General features: G+C 44.7%; 1 protein-coding gene across 7 annotated transcripts in view; it reads right to left on the bottom strand.

Annotated features, from left to right (window-relative positions):
• The window catches only part of NAV2 (neuron navigator 2), a 773,799-nt gene that overhangs the window by 241,670 nt on the left and 517,101 nt on the right, over positions 1 to 15,028 (bottom strand). For all 7 annotated transcript variants that reach the window (XM_030829723.1, XM_030829719.1, XM_030829721.1 and 4 more), the window contains exons 4-5: positions 8,732 to 8,804; positions 369 to 627 (exon numbers count right to left, since the gene is read on the bottom strand). In XM_030829723.1, the coding sequence (XP_030685583.1) occupies positions 369 to 627; positions 8,732 to 8,804 (332 nt within the window). The remainder of the gene's footprint in view (positions 1 to 368; positions 628 to 8,731; positions 8,805 to 15,028) is intronic.

Below are 15,028 nucleotides of genomic sequence, written 5' to 3'. Positions count from 1 at the left end.
CTACTCTCATCATGTATAACACTGAACATTCAGCTTGTAGGGAGACACACAAAAGGTGTTTGAAGTCTATTTTAGGGGCTGTTTATTGCCTACGAGCATGTGTGTAATAGGCTGGAGTAATAGCAGGAGCAGCTAATTAGCTTTGGCTGCTGGCAATTCTGACCTATAAAAGTATACATCTCTGCCAGATACAAGAAGGGCTCCTCACTGCATCCATTTTAGGGCCATGCTAATTTCCCACTAACCACCAGAAGCTCTCAGCATTGAAGAAGCACAAATGAAAAAGCCATAGAGGGTAGCCTAGAGATTGGTTGGCGTGGAGGAAGGTGCCTGTAAAACAGAACCATCATTTGGCAAGGAGCCCCCACCTGGACTGCATTTCCGCTTGTGCTTTTGACTGCTGATGTGGCGCTGGCTGGTGAGGCTGGCACGGGGCTTGGGGAGCGGCTGGCACCTGCTGCTGAGGGGTGCCAGCCTGGCACTGGGAGGGGGCCCCGGCCACCTGGGATACGGCGGGCGGCAGAGGTGAGGAGAGGTGCTGCTTCTGGGGCTGCTGCTGCTGCTGCTTGTATCGGGAGAGGCTGAAGAAGAGGCCTAGAATGGCCTTGAGGTTTCCATTCCTGATCTCTGCAAGACAATAAAGAGACTCTTGTCAGATGGGGAGCTCTTCTTCCTGTTCAATGGGCTGTTTGAGCTGGCACGTGAGTTTGATTTCTTTAGGATATGACAGGCTTCCTGAACACTTCATTGGTATCACAGTCAATTAAAATCGGGCCTATACCACAAAGAAATTAGCTTATTCTCGCCATTAGGATTTGAGTGGATACAGGAGGCAAGTTGCAACTAGATGTCTGGTAGGTGCCAAGAGGAAATTCTCAGTAAGGACACCACTGAAAAAGCAAGCGTCTCGAACAAGACCGTGCTTGTTCTACAGGCAGGGGATGGAGGAACTCTGGCACTGGGGGAAGCTCATGGGTCTTCACAGTGCACTTGGCTTCTGCCAAGTCCATGTTCTAAGCTTCAAGCCACAGTGAGTGTGCCAAGTGGCTGCTGTCCCACTCCATGATCTGTGCTCTGCTTTCCCCAGTCATCCTACTCTCAAATACGTGGCTCTGTGTCCCCCATCTGCTGAACAGATAACTCTAATTTGGGGTGGGTATAGGATAGGCTAGAAGGACTTGCTTCCATAATGGACTCATAGAAAATACTCCCTACATTAAAAGAAATTAGAACAGAGTGGGAATAAATTTTTGTTTTTATTCCAGACAGTATTTTTCAATGTTAAAACGCATTTGCCTCAAAGTATGCATAAAGAGTTGCAGAGGAGAATAAAATATTTATTCACAGGCAAAGGCTACTGTACCTTTCCTATAGGATTGTTATGAGAGTTAATTGAAGATTAAATGAGAAAATGAGGCTGGGCATGGTGGTAAACTCCTGTAATCCCAGCACTTTGGGAGGTCGAGGCAGGCAGATCACAAGGTCAAGAGATTGAGACCAGCCTGGCTAACATGGTGAAACCCCGTCTCTACTAAAAATACAAAAAAATTAGCCAGGTGTGGTGGCATGCACCTGTAGTCCCACCTACTCGGGAGGCTGAGGCAGGAGAATCACTTGAACCCGGGAGATGGAGGTTGCAGTGAGCCGAGATCGCGACACGGCACTCCAGCCTCGGCAACAGAGCAAGACTCCATCTCTAAATAAATAAATAACATGAGTGCACCTAGGATACTTCCCAACTCTGTACTTCCCTTTTTGGCTGAGAAAATGTGGCCATTCTACCTGCAGCCTCCTCAGAACTCACCGCGGAGCTCTTCACCCAAAGGAAGCCTAAGAAGTGGTCCATTCTCTCTGCTCATCCCCTGTATGCCACAGTCGCTGATGTCCAGAAAGGAAAACCACGAATGATCTAACATTAGAGAAAACTCAATGGTAATCTTTCTGGTTTTAAAAACAGTTTTACTGAGGTATAATTTCATAAAATTAAGTATACAATTTAATGATATTTAGTAAATTTAGCAAATTCTAGATTTAAAATATTTCTATCACCCTAAAAAGATTCCCTATGCTCATTTACAAACAATCAATCCCCAAACCCACTCCCAGGCAACCACTAATCTACTTTCTGTTTCTGCAGATTTGCCTTTTCTGGATATTTCACATAAATAGAATCATGCAATACAGATGGTCCCCAACTTGTGATGGTTTTACTATTTTTCACCTTCACTATGGTGTGAAAGCAATAGGCATTCAGTAGAAACCGTACTTCAAGTACCCATACATCCATTCTGTTTTTCACTTTCAGTGTGGTGTTCAATAAATTACATACGATATTCAACACCTTATTATAAAATAGGCTGTGTGTTAGATGATTTTGCCCAACTATAGACTAATGTAAATGTTCTGAGCACATTTAAGGTAGGCTAGGCTGAGCTACGATATTCAGTAGGTTAGATGTATTAAATGCATTTATTTTCAACCTATGGTGGGTTTATCAGGACGTAACCCTACGGTAAGTTGAGGAGCATCTGCATATAGTTTTTTGCATCTGGTTTTGTTCGTTTTTAGACAGAGTCTCACTTTGTCGTCCAGGCTGGAGTGCAGTGGCGCAATCCCAGCTCACTGCAACATCTGCCTCCTGGATTCAAGTGATTCTCCTGTGTCAGCCTCCCGAGTAGCTGGGATTATAGGTGCATGCCACCATGCCCAGCTAATTTTGTGTTTTTAGTAGAGATGGGGTTTTACCACATTGGCCAGGCTGGTCTTGAACTCTCGACCTCAGGTGATCCACCAACCTCGGCCTCCCAAAGTGCTGGATTAAAGGCGTGAGCCATCGTGCCCGGCCTGCATCTGGCTCCTTTTACTTAACATAATATTTTAAGGTTCATCGATGTTAGAGCATTTGTCACTTTTTATATTCCCATCATATAGATACACCATATTTTGTTTATCCATTCACCAATTGATGGACATTATAACTGTTTAATTTTTCAGATTACAAAAACTCAAGAGTGCTGAATGTGCTGACAGCCACACAGTTTCTACCATGGGTGGTCTATAACAGACAGTATCCAAAATAGCTAGAATTATATTCTTTCCATATTTCCAAATGGTATTTGTCTGTGTTCCATGAGGCTTGGTAAGCCAGCTCCACAGGAAGCCTAAAAAAACCCCCAAAGCCCCACAAGAATGTTTCCCTCATGACATTCCCCAAGGCTTTGGAAAAGGAGTTACTATTTTGTATCTGATTAACCTCACCCTCTGGACTTCCAGAGAAGGAAAAACATGTAGATTTAGAGAGAACTGACTTGCCTAAGGAGACACTAGCCAGTTGTGGCTAAACCCAACCTGGAGCCCTCTTCTTTCTCTTCCTGTGGCCACTCTTGTGGCAACAGAAAAGCAAATTGCATGGGCCATATTCTCATATTCCAATTTCTATTTGAATTAGTATTGCCTTGACTCCACTTTCTTTGGGTTCTGACTAATCGCTTTCTTGCCACTGGTTGGTCCTAATCTGCATAGATGCTGTGGGTAATGTCAGGCATGAAGAGTAAGATAAATAGGAGTTATTTTCTTTCAACATTTTTAAAGAGAAACTTCAGGCTTGGTTTACATGGCACAAGTGCTGAAATAATCTTATACAAAGAAACCTGCTTTGTAGGGTATAAGGGATTCAAAGCCAAAGGGAGGGCTGTGCAGACCACAGAGCTGCAGAACTCCTATTCAATTCCTTTGAGCCACGGTTGTGTGAGGTTCACCCAGCTGATTAAGGACTGTGGATTCTGCAGCATTGTCCCTGCAGTTGGGCCGGCTGCATAATCGGCATTCACCACTTAACTTGCCCCTCCACTCAGCAGCCCTCTGTGTTCTTGCTGCTCTCCAAGTCTGCCAATGACTTTACCCACAGGAGAAGCGGGATGAGAGGGTGGGAGCAGAGCCTATGGGGCCCCTTCTGCTAAGAAACAGAAACTGAAGGTCTCAGTCAATGCCATACTCAGGTAATATAGGTAGGAGGAAATGGAAATGTTCCACCTGCTGCTTTCACCCTATGGGTTCAGAAAGACCTCCTGCTTTCTAGCTTGGGATGAAAGGAGGAGAAAACTCAGTACCTAGATCTCTGGCCATCAGGGCAGCAAGCCCAGGACTGAGCTAATCAAATCAGCAACTGGTTTCACTTCAAGGCATACACTCCTTCCACCTGGAAGGATGTTCCTACTTTTGTTTATCCAATGTCTGCAAGGTTTGCCTCCATCATATTAATATTACCTATGCCTGATCTTCTGTCTAGATTTCCTTTCACCTTCCTTTTCTGTCTGGCAAATGCCTATTCATCCCATGAAATCTGGGGGGAAACATCACCACTTCTGTGTAGCCCCACTGAGAGCCCCAGGAAAAGGTGATTTGCCTGTCTTTGGTCACCACTGGATCCTATGCTTACCAGTAACACAGCTCTCTCTTATTAACTGGAATCAAAGTTAGTTTAATATGACTGGCTTGATCACTGGTGTACCCCAGTGCCTAGCACTGGGCCTGGCATACAGGATGTGCCCAGGAAACATTTGCTGAACTAGATAGAATATGCCTTACTCCCCAACCTCCACTTCTCCATTGCAGGAGGATGGGCTCAGGGCCAGATAGCACAAACCCCAGGTGTTCTCAAAATGGCCAGAGATAAAGGCCATCCTTCCTCACAGGGGCAGGTTTACAGATGGCTGTGACAGGTGGTGTGTTCTGGGGAAGGGTTGGTGGGGGATCTTGAACATCACCCCAGGGCAAAGGGAGGCCCAAGCTCACAGGACTCTGGCACATCTCCAAGAGCAAATAGATGGGTTCAATCTTCAGGAAAACTGACGGAGCAGGGAGGCCTAGCCCAGGTTAGGTCCCCAAACCAGCAGCACCTCCATGGGGCTCACTCAGGCCTGCAGCCTCTGCCCCCAAGCATCTGCCGTCTGTGCCCTAGAACAAAGGCTCCCTGTGGCTCTCTCACAGGCGGGTCGGGGCAGGCCTGAGCTGCTGAACTGCTTTGAGGACAGGTGCATACACCCTCCTGAGTGCAAACCCAGCTTTAGACTGCGAAAGGGTGGAGATGTATCTATGGGGCCTTCCAACTGCTGATGTTTTTTTCATCAGAGAAGGAGCCTCAGGGCACTCAGTCATCTTCAAAAGGAGAACAAAAAGCATTAAATCCACATTACTTTTTAATACACCACACTGCTTTGCTAGTAGTTATGCAGGTGGATAGAAACATAGGCAGTAATGTGCAGTAGCACACACCAGGCCTTTGAATCAGCAGATATGGGTAGTTTAGCCACTGCTGATCTAGTGGGCCTCCTTTTTATAATGTGTAGCTTAATCTCTTTGGGCCTTGGTTTGCTCATCTGTATGAGGGGGATAATACTAATACTGACCCCATAAGGTTGCTAGGGGTACTAAATAAGATATAAATATGCACAGCACTTAGCTCAGTGACTGACATGTGGTAAGTTCTCAATAAATCTATTCCTGTAATGTAACATGATGTCAAGTGAGATATTGCCTGTACCCTGAAATTGTGAATAAGGCCAAATTTGAGGATTAAAGGCTCTAAGTACCCTTGCTTTTTATAAGTTTGAGAATGTGGCAGACATTGGGGCCACTTTCCCAAAGGAATGCAGCAGTTCACACTTTTACCACTCATATCTTCATCATTCCCCATCCTCCAAAAAATATAAGAAGATCTATCTAGATGACAGAATGTCATTTTGGGGAGACAATGTTTGATGATCATGGAGAAAGGATATTTTCCTCCCCTCACCAAGGAGGCAAGGCAGCAGAGTCCTTAGGCCCCCTGAAGTCAAGGGAGTGGTAGCTCTGAGAATCGCTCAAAATGGGGGTGCTGGCATGAAGGAGGGCCTGGCATTCCAGTCCCAAATTGGACATCCGCTTAGCAGAGACTTGGCTGATCTGCCTCTTGGCCACCCAAGTGGGGAAAAGAACCGGAGAGAGACTGTCTGGTGGGGGACTGCTGCCAGGTGACAGGAGGCCTTGCAGTTCCACCCACTGCAAGTGGAAAATGGAGCCCACATATTCCTGCTAGTCCTATGGTAGGTACTGGAGGGATCATAAGACTGAGATGAAAGATCTGGCCAAGTCTCACAGAAGACCACCAGTGCCCCGGGAGCTACATGGGAGTAAGTCCTGGTCAGCAGCGCCTGCTGAGACTACCAGCTGAGACAGTGGCAGTGATGTATACTGAGGACAGCACCTTCCCCAGCAGCAGGACTCTGCTTCCTCTGTGCTGCCTCAATCCTGGGGGCTCAGGCACAAGAACATGGGAAGGGGAAAGGAGAGAAGGTCAAGCCAGCATGCCCCCATCTCTCTTCAAATTCCTAAAGTCATTTGCACTGGAAGGAATGAGGGTAAAGAGCTTTGAGTAGAGTCTGAGATTGAAGTTCAAAAATGACCATGACTGAGTCATAAATATGGGCATCAAGTAACTGTAATAACTTGGAGATGACTAAAGAGTTAAACATTCTGGCCAAAATATCATTAAGTGAGTCTTGACCCAGCAGGAAGGGTGGGGGTTCAACATAGCACAGTTAAGGCAGTTATTGAAATACCATAAAACTCCTTCATGGTTATACCACAATGACTTGATACCACAGCACACTGGCTGCGGTATGTTCTTCCATGCTCAGAGCCTCCAAGGGTCATCTCAATGTTAAAAAGGGGCAGACAGCTGAGTGTCTCTCTGCATGATGTGCCTTCATGGGCTATAACATCTTCTGAAACAATTCCAGGTGACAAAGAGTTTAAACCTCATTTCTTTTACCTTTACATGGCATACCTAGATTTTATCCACCTCTATCCCAGAAGACGCCATAATCATGAGCTCTGAAATCACACAGAACTGGATGTAAATCCTGGCTCTGCCACTCTCTAGCTACATGCTTCAGGGATGCCACTCATAACCTCTTTAAACCAAAGTTTCTTCATCTATAAACTGAGGCTGTTATAAACTCCAACTTTAGTTGTGAGAACTGAAGCCAATACAGATAAAATCCTGCAAAGCACAGTTGGTACTAGTTCTTTCAACAAATACTTATTGCGTAGATTCTCTATGCCTTGGGGTACAGAGAGGATGGGACAGATGGGGAGAACAAATGAGGCAGAACTCAGGCCAATGGGTAGATGGCTGAGTAGCCAGGGGTCACTACCAGCCAGGCAGGATGAAGCAGGCCTGCAGAGTCTGCATACCCAAGAGGCCCTGCTGCCACTTGCTGCCAAACACACCTCTATAAAAGTCCCTGCTGGTGCTCTGCTGGGGGACACAGGCCTGTCCCAGGAGTTCAATCACTCCCAGAAACTAGGAGGAGCATGCCCTGCCACCTACTAGCCAGCACAAGAACTCTCTACCAGGAGGAAATCATGTGCTCCTCTGAATGGGAATTTGCATCTTCCTACTCCCAGCAAACCCCCGCCCCCCACCAGCAACGCATATTCCACATGTCAGCCAGCCCTGATCTTATCCCCATGGATGAGGGTCCATACCCCAGGGCTGGGGAATCTTCTGGGATTAGGACTGACCACACGACAACTGCTTCTGCGACCTCTGGAAGCAGTGTGGCCATGCCTGACTGGGAACAGGTCCAGCACATCAGAGTTCCCAATTGAGGAATTCCTACAGTCCCACTCAGAGACAAAACACACCCATGAGGTATTAATAGTGGTCATTTATACCACCCACCCCCAATACCAGGAGAGACTACCACTCAGAAACGCAGCCAGGAGAACCAAGCTTTCACCATGTAGCAGAGCAAAGGCAAGGAACAGGTCCCAGATGGAATCCACTGTGCTTGCAAACTTACCTGCTCAATTTGGCTGTTTCCTTTCTCATTGTTCTCCTCTGCCCCACCCTGACCACCAGAGTCCATGCTAACAGGCATCCTTTCAAAAAGCAGTCTCACTAGGGAAAGGTGCTATCATCTGAAGCCCAAACTGCTTTACCTGTTCTGGGAAAACTGGAGGCAGGTGCAGGCAGCCTAATGAGCTTGGGAGGATGCCTGGGCCTATGGCAGCTCTGAGCTGGCAGCTGCTTGTATTTACAAACAGGAGAAAGCGTGAAAGTTTCAGGCTGACTTGTTGTCTGAGGTGGCTGAGAATTTGAACCAGCCATCTCCAGACCAATAACTAATTTAATTGCAAAACACTGGTGAACACTCATGTGCTAATTAGCCACCAAATTTAAGTTAATTAAAAACTAATCACAATGTAAAAATATAGCATTGCATTAATAAATCACATGCTTTTTTAAGAGCAAGAAAAAGTGCTGCTTCCTCTAATAAAAGAGATAAGGATTAAACATTTTTCCCTGGGAACTTTACAGCTGAAATATGCTCTGTGGTGAAGCATGCTCTCTCCCATAGATAAGGCCTGACTTGATAATTAACTGAATTACTAGACAGGTGAATCAAATCAGCATTGTTTAAGCAAGTCTTTCTCAAATAGGACAGCTTCCCCTTCACTACCCTCTCAGGGTCTTGCAGAGGTGGCTGGTATGGTTGAATCCACATTCTTGGAGTGAGTCATTGGCATCCTCAAGTCTAGGCAACCACTGAGCAACATAAAGGAAAACAAAACCACAGGAGCCCACAAACATCCCTTGTCTTAATAGTGTTAATATCATTCATAAGTAACAGGTGGGCATTTCTAATGATGAAGAGGCAGCTTCGTGACAAGCGTTCTGACTCACCTTCTGCAGACAGCCCCTGGATGTTTATTCCCTTAGCTGCCAGGAAATTCAAGCAGGCATCTATGTTTTCAATCTAGGAGGGAAAAACAACAATATATACTTAATAAATGTTCAGCCTCTCCAGAGCTACCTCTTATTAGGAACAATGGGAAAACAGAACGCTGTAAAAACGGCCGATGAATGAACGAAAGATAGGACACTCTCTTTTGTCTGTACTTGCACAGGAAAAAGGTTACCTAATATCCCAACCACATAGTGCCAAAAGTTGAGGCCTTGGATTGCTCACAGCTGCCAAAAATAACCAGGGTGGAATGGAAGCTCTCATCTTGATCACTGTCACCACCAGTGCAATCCTGAAAACTTGAGCAGTTGCCAGAAAAATGGAGGTGGGGAAAAGGTTAGTGGACACACCCATCTACCAGCAGCTGGGAGAAATTTCCAGCCACCAAAGAGGCAGGCAGTCAAATGCACAAACAGTGAATGGGAGTTTTCGCAGGAATCTGGGTAGCATTTACTCACAAAATTCTCCGGATGGCAGGCATTGCAGATGACTGGGGAGGGCTGTGACCTCCTGAATCCCTCTGTCCTTTGTGCTTTCTGTGGCAAGAAAGGACCCACCAGAGTCTGTGAGATCTGCCAGGTTTGCCAGGGCTGACACCACAGCCAAGGGCAAGCCAGTGCCCAGCCTTCCCAAAAGAACAATTAGGTCATTCCCAAGAGGCTAATTTTACTTCAGTTGTCAGGGCTAATTATTTTTTGGTTTAAAGGAAAATGTTCTGGCTTGATTAATGTCAATGGGTACCATAAGTAAAAGAAATTGCTTTAGACTTGGCACAGAGATCTTTGAATTTCACACAATTTGCATTTCACAATGGGGGCCCCACTCATTCCCCTCCACAATCACCCCACGCCCCATTATTTCCCAGGTTCCATCAACATTCCTATGAACTCAAATCAGTATTTAACCCATGGAATTTATTTTGAACTAATAAATGATTGCTTTCCACAGTATACATGTGCCCTTCTCGTTTCTTCAACTCCAAGCAATTTCCCAATGTTCCTTCATAGCCACAGAAAATGTAAAGTGTCTACATTTAAGAGCTGTAATTTGAGTAGAGTCTAGCTCCAAGGCAGTCTTCCTAAAGTTCACATCCACCCACCTATTGACATTTGGCATTTTATGACTTATCTACTCCCAGTCTTCACATCTTCCAAGTGCTTTAAATTAAGCTATGGGATACCTGAATAAAACTGCACCCATAATGTAGACTCTACTCGAACCTGAGCTTGAAGTTACTCCATCCTTGCATTTTCAGCACAGGTTCCCATCTCCTTTCCAACCTCCATCTCACACTTCAAGGGTCCTCATCTGGAAGACATTTTCTCATCTCTAGAAAAAGGTACAGAATGCAATTTGCTGCAAACTAAATGTTGATGCTATGCATTATGCCTGCCATCACTGCAGAAAGTCCTTTCTTATACACATGGAGGAAAGGTGAGTTTTCTTTTCATCTTCCCTGTCCTCTGTCCAGCCCCATGGATGACCACTTTTGATGGTGTTGGTTTTGGCAAGTATTATGTGATAGAGAAAGTGAAGTAAGGAGGTCAGATTTCTGACCAGGATTACACAGGTCAATGTCAATGGCAGAGCTGGGTGAGAAACCAGGAGGTCCTCTTCCCTGTTATACACAGGAGCCTGCATTTACATAAATGCAGACAACCAGGTGCTATTGGCTTAGAGGGAATGAGGGAGGGGAAAGTAAAGACAAGACTGGCCGGGAGTACCCTGTGTGTGATGTCTTGGAGCAATCTGCTCCCATTTGTAAGTGCAATAACAGTTGTATCTCTAATTGCCACTTCACCATACCATGAAACCCTGCTTTTGAGAACAAATGTTAACTATCAGTCCTTATTTCTACTTTTGTACACAGTGGTAATATACCAAATTCACTCAAAAGGACTTGTTGCCCCCCAAAAGAGACACTAGTATTTAAATCATAATAAAATTATAAAATCCCTCTTCTACTGCTTGCCTTTTCCTACCATTCTCTCCTACTTCTTTTATATAATATCTTGCACATGGCTGGTAACTGAAGCTTTGGCAATTATGTCCCCATGGAAAGTGAGAAAAAGAAAAAGCTCACCATCCCTGAATCTCTTATTGCAATATCAAAAATAGTACACTTGATATTTATTCTGGGAAGTGTCATGGAGGTGGGCTGACGAGGTAGGTTAAGATTTTTCAGCAATAGTCCAGCAATATGGCACTGAAGAAAAAATAAAGACAACCACCAACATATTCAAGAAAAGCACTGCTCTACTACAACACTATTTCTATAGAACTCACATTCCAAGAAGCATAAAGTACATTACTTATATTTATGGAACATTCAACACATACAGCATCATTTAAAGTACATGATAGTGTCTGTTTGCAAGGCTAGTCTTGATACATTTCAATTCAGCCATCTGCTGGACTTTCTTTTAATGTCCGATTCTATTAAAAGAATGAATAATTATAAATAAGTTACCCGAATACTTCTTCTTTGTTAACTTTTTAAAGTCCTGTCATTTTTTTCACAGAATTTTATAATTTTGATCAGTAGTTCTCCACTGGCTACGGATGGAGGGTGGAGGTGAGGGACCAATTTGTCAATGTCTGGCAGCATTTGGGGCTGTCACAATGGGAGCTGGGTACTACTAGCATCTTATGGATAGAGGCCAAGACGTAGCTAAACATCCTACAATGCACAATACAGCTTCTCACAACAAGGAACTGTCCAGTCCAAAATGTCAACAGTGCTGAGACTGAGAAGCCCTGAGTTACAGGATTCTTTCAAGCATTCATTCAGTCAACATCATTGTGTAGATGTCTGCTCTGTGCCAGCATGGCACTCAATTCTTTGGATGGTGTTGGTTTTAGCAAGTATTATGTGATACAGAAAGTGAGGTAAGGAAGTCAGATTTTTGACCAAGATTACACAGATCAATGTCAATGGCAGAGCTGGGTGAGAAACCAGGAGGTCCTCCTCCCTGTCACACATAGGAGCCTGCATTTAGATAATCCTTCTCTAGGGTCCACAGAGCCATTCAACACACACCTTGATTCCTGTCTTTCTCAGGAAGAATCAGAGCACATAAACAAGAGAAGCATTAGGATCTTCCTTTATTAGGTGAACAGGGAAGGCCTAAGGGCACCATTGTTTTCTTCTAAAGAGATGAAATACAGGGAGCCAAAACCAGATGGTTGGTCTGCACTCCAGAAGATGTTAAAACTAAGAACTTTGTCATTATTTAAAAGATCATTCATAAGTCCATCAAGTGCCTTGAATTTTTCCCTTCTACTGTGATTTCTCTGTTCACAGAAGGAGTTCAAAAAACATTCCTCAAGTCTGAAATCCACTCTTTAATAATATTCCATTAAGGTTAAAAATCACTCCTGACAAGGCGGCCGAGACCCACGCTCTTTCATCTGCACCCCAGGAAGAGAGTGAGGCTGGGAAGCAGAATGGGGTCAGATGTGGCTTCCAACCTCCTGGCTTCATTTGGAAGGAGATCAGAAAGGGAGATTGTTTCTTTGATCCAGGCCCTCTTGTGATTAAAATTCACCTTAAGGTTTTCTTCTAAATACTGTACAGGTAAACACAATCCATCTTCATATATTGTTGAAATTGCAAACTCCTACCACATCTCAAGAGGGGAACGGCCCCAGCAGCAGCACCCCAGTAGTCATTACAGCACAATGAAGTCCTCGTGCCCATCTTTAACAAGACTTATGTGTGATCCAGACACACAGCATGAGATGAGGATCCGATTAAAGTTGGGAGGCAGAGAGAAAGAAAAGACTCTTAAACAGCAAAGTATGTAAATAAGACCAAACTTGTTCATTAGCATGTAGTGGCCAATATAAACTACTTTCCAAAATTAGCTGAAAAAAATCTGTATGAAGTCTGACATTCCAGTGTTTTTGAAGGGGGCTGGGGACTGGGTGAGAAGCTATTGTAGTTGCTGCCATAGAAATGGGTCCAAGAGCTCTGGGACTGAGTTCCTGGAATCTGCAGCATTAGCTGGGGTAGAGGGGGAAACCCAGAAGAGGGACCACCATGTGGCTTGGAGACTCCGGGAGCAGAGAGGTGTTGGATGAAGGATGGAGGTAGAGAAAAGGGGCAGACCAGGATGCACCTCCCCAGAATTCCTTTTGTTTGGAGCCAAATGTGGCCTCCACCTTGTGCAGTGCCTGAACATCCAGGAAAGAGACTGCAATTAAGCCTTTCTGCCAATCTCAGCTGAGACTGCCATCAAATTTGAATAGTTTCTCAACAGTCTCTGAACTTTAGACTTGCAGGGCAACTTCCATGGGCTATGTTGCAGCCTTTGTCTCCTATATCCTGAAGTATTTCCCCACCCAGGAGAGCCAGGGAGTTAGAAAAATCAAAACAAATGCCAAACAACTGGAAAGAGAACCAGGAGATAGGAAGCAAATGGAAAACTTTGCATTTCAATCATGATTAAGGCTGGACTTGGGTCTCCTGATAACATAAAATATGCAAACCTCGGAAGCACTGCTATCTATCTCCCTGGTAGCTTAGAGACTGATCAAATACCATCTGTTGTGGCAGTTGTCATGGCAGCATTTTTCTCTGAATACCAGTGTAGCTGAGTGCAAAGCGCATGAAAATGATTAATGCAAACGAAGACCATCTCTATGGGTGCTACCACAGCCTAGGGGAAGATGACATTCTGGGCATACCAAATAAATGGAACTGTAGTTCTTATGGTTCAATAGTTTCTCACCAAGCCCCTTGGGAAATCTCCAGTCTGGAAGGAGAGGCAAACATCTGCTGCATTAAAGTCAGCATGGTCACAACCATTTTTGTAAATCATGAAATGCCTAAAGCTTAGGCAGTAGGAGCTTTAGACACCAGGCAAGGCTAAGTGAGAACCTGCAAGTTCTGGTGACTTTGGAAGCACAGTGTAGCTTCTTCATAAAACTCATAGGTCAACTCAAACAACTTCCTCCCAGAAGTGTGTGGGACCCTCATATCTGATATTGCTATTTGCCATCAAAAATAATTGTCACCCATTCATCTATTCCTTCAGCCCTATTTACTCAGCACCTACTGGGTGTCAAGCAATGTGCTGGTGTTGAGTATATAGCGGTGAATAAAACAGACATAATCCCCAACCTTGTAGAACCTACAGTCTGACGTAGGGAAACCAGCATTAAATAAAGAAAGCACAAATAAGTACATGATGACAGGCTGCTATGGTTACTGTGAAAGAGAAGAGTGTTGGGAACGTGTATACAGGAAGGAAGACCTAATCTAGCCTATGGGTGCAGCAGGGCCAGAGGGAGGGTAACAGAAAAGAATTTCTTAAGGAAGAGGCAGTACATAGGTCCATGGATAGGGTTTTTTTGTCTGCTTTGTTCACTGATGTAGCTCCAAGCACCTAGGATAGGGTGCAGCACATAATAGATCTACTCAAGAATATTTGCTTACTGAAGGAATAAAGGGAAATTTGTGCTGAGACCTAAGGAATTAGCCAGGCACCAAGAGTGGGGAGAATAAGAACCTAACAAGTCTAGGGAATCTAAAGCTAAAGACTCCATACAGGATGCAATATACCACATTCTGGAACCCAGAAAAAGTCATAATGGCTGGAGCATGGCAGGCAAGGGAGAATGGCAATGAGAGGTCCCTTGAGCAAGAGTAAACGGGGCCACATTGGGGCATGTTGACCACATAAAGGAGTTGACATGGAGAAGAAGCAAAGGCAAGGGTCTCTTCATTCCTTGGAAAGTCTTGTCAGTACCTCGACCTGTCCCATTACCATGGAAGTAGCAGCCCAGCCAAGTCCTTCCTATCTGAAAGCTGGAGGATGGGCTGTTTCATGTTAGGGATGGGTCAAACAGTGACCTCAAGGTGGCTTCTAGGCTGGTCACAAAGAAGGGAGAGATGGGAGGCAGATATCAACATCTGTGGTCACATGTACTGGAAATGTCTGTTCCATATCTAAGAGGTCTCCATGTCCTTCTAATACTCCTTCCTCTGTCTCTTTCCAAAACTAAAAAAGAAGAAAAAAAACCATGAAACCAAACCAAAAAACAAAATGAACTTTGGGGAAATGCCCTCCTAAATGTCTGTCTTGTAGTGTTATCTGTCTCTTTCCTCTATACTCCTAGAGGCCACAACCTTATGCATGATTTACCCACCTTCTTTTTTTTTGGGTCCACCCGTATCAGTGTTGGGGGCCTAGCAACCTCACAAGATCACATGTCTCATGGAACATAGTGTG

Source organism: Nomascus leucogenys, chromosome 15 (assembly GCF_006542625.1).
Source record: "Nomascus leucogenys isolate Asia chromosome 15, Asia_NLE_v1, whole genome shotgun sequence".
Taxonomy (NCBI): domain Eukaryota; kingdom Metazoa; phylum Chordata; class Mammalia; order Primates; family Hylobatidae; genus Nomascus; species Nomascus leucogenys.
This window is presented reverse-complemented; position numbering and strand designations above follow the sequence as displayed.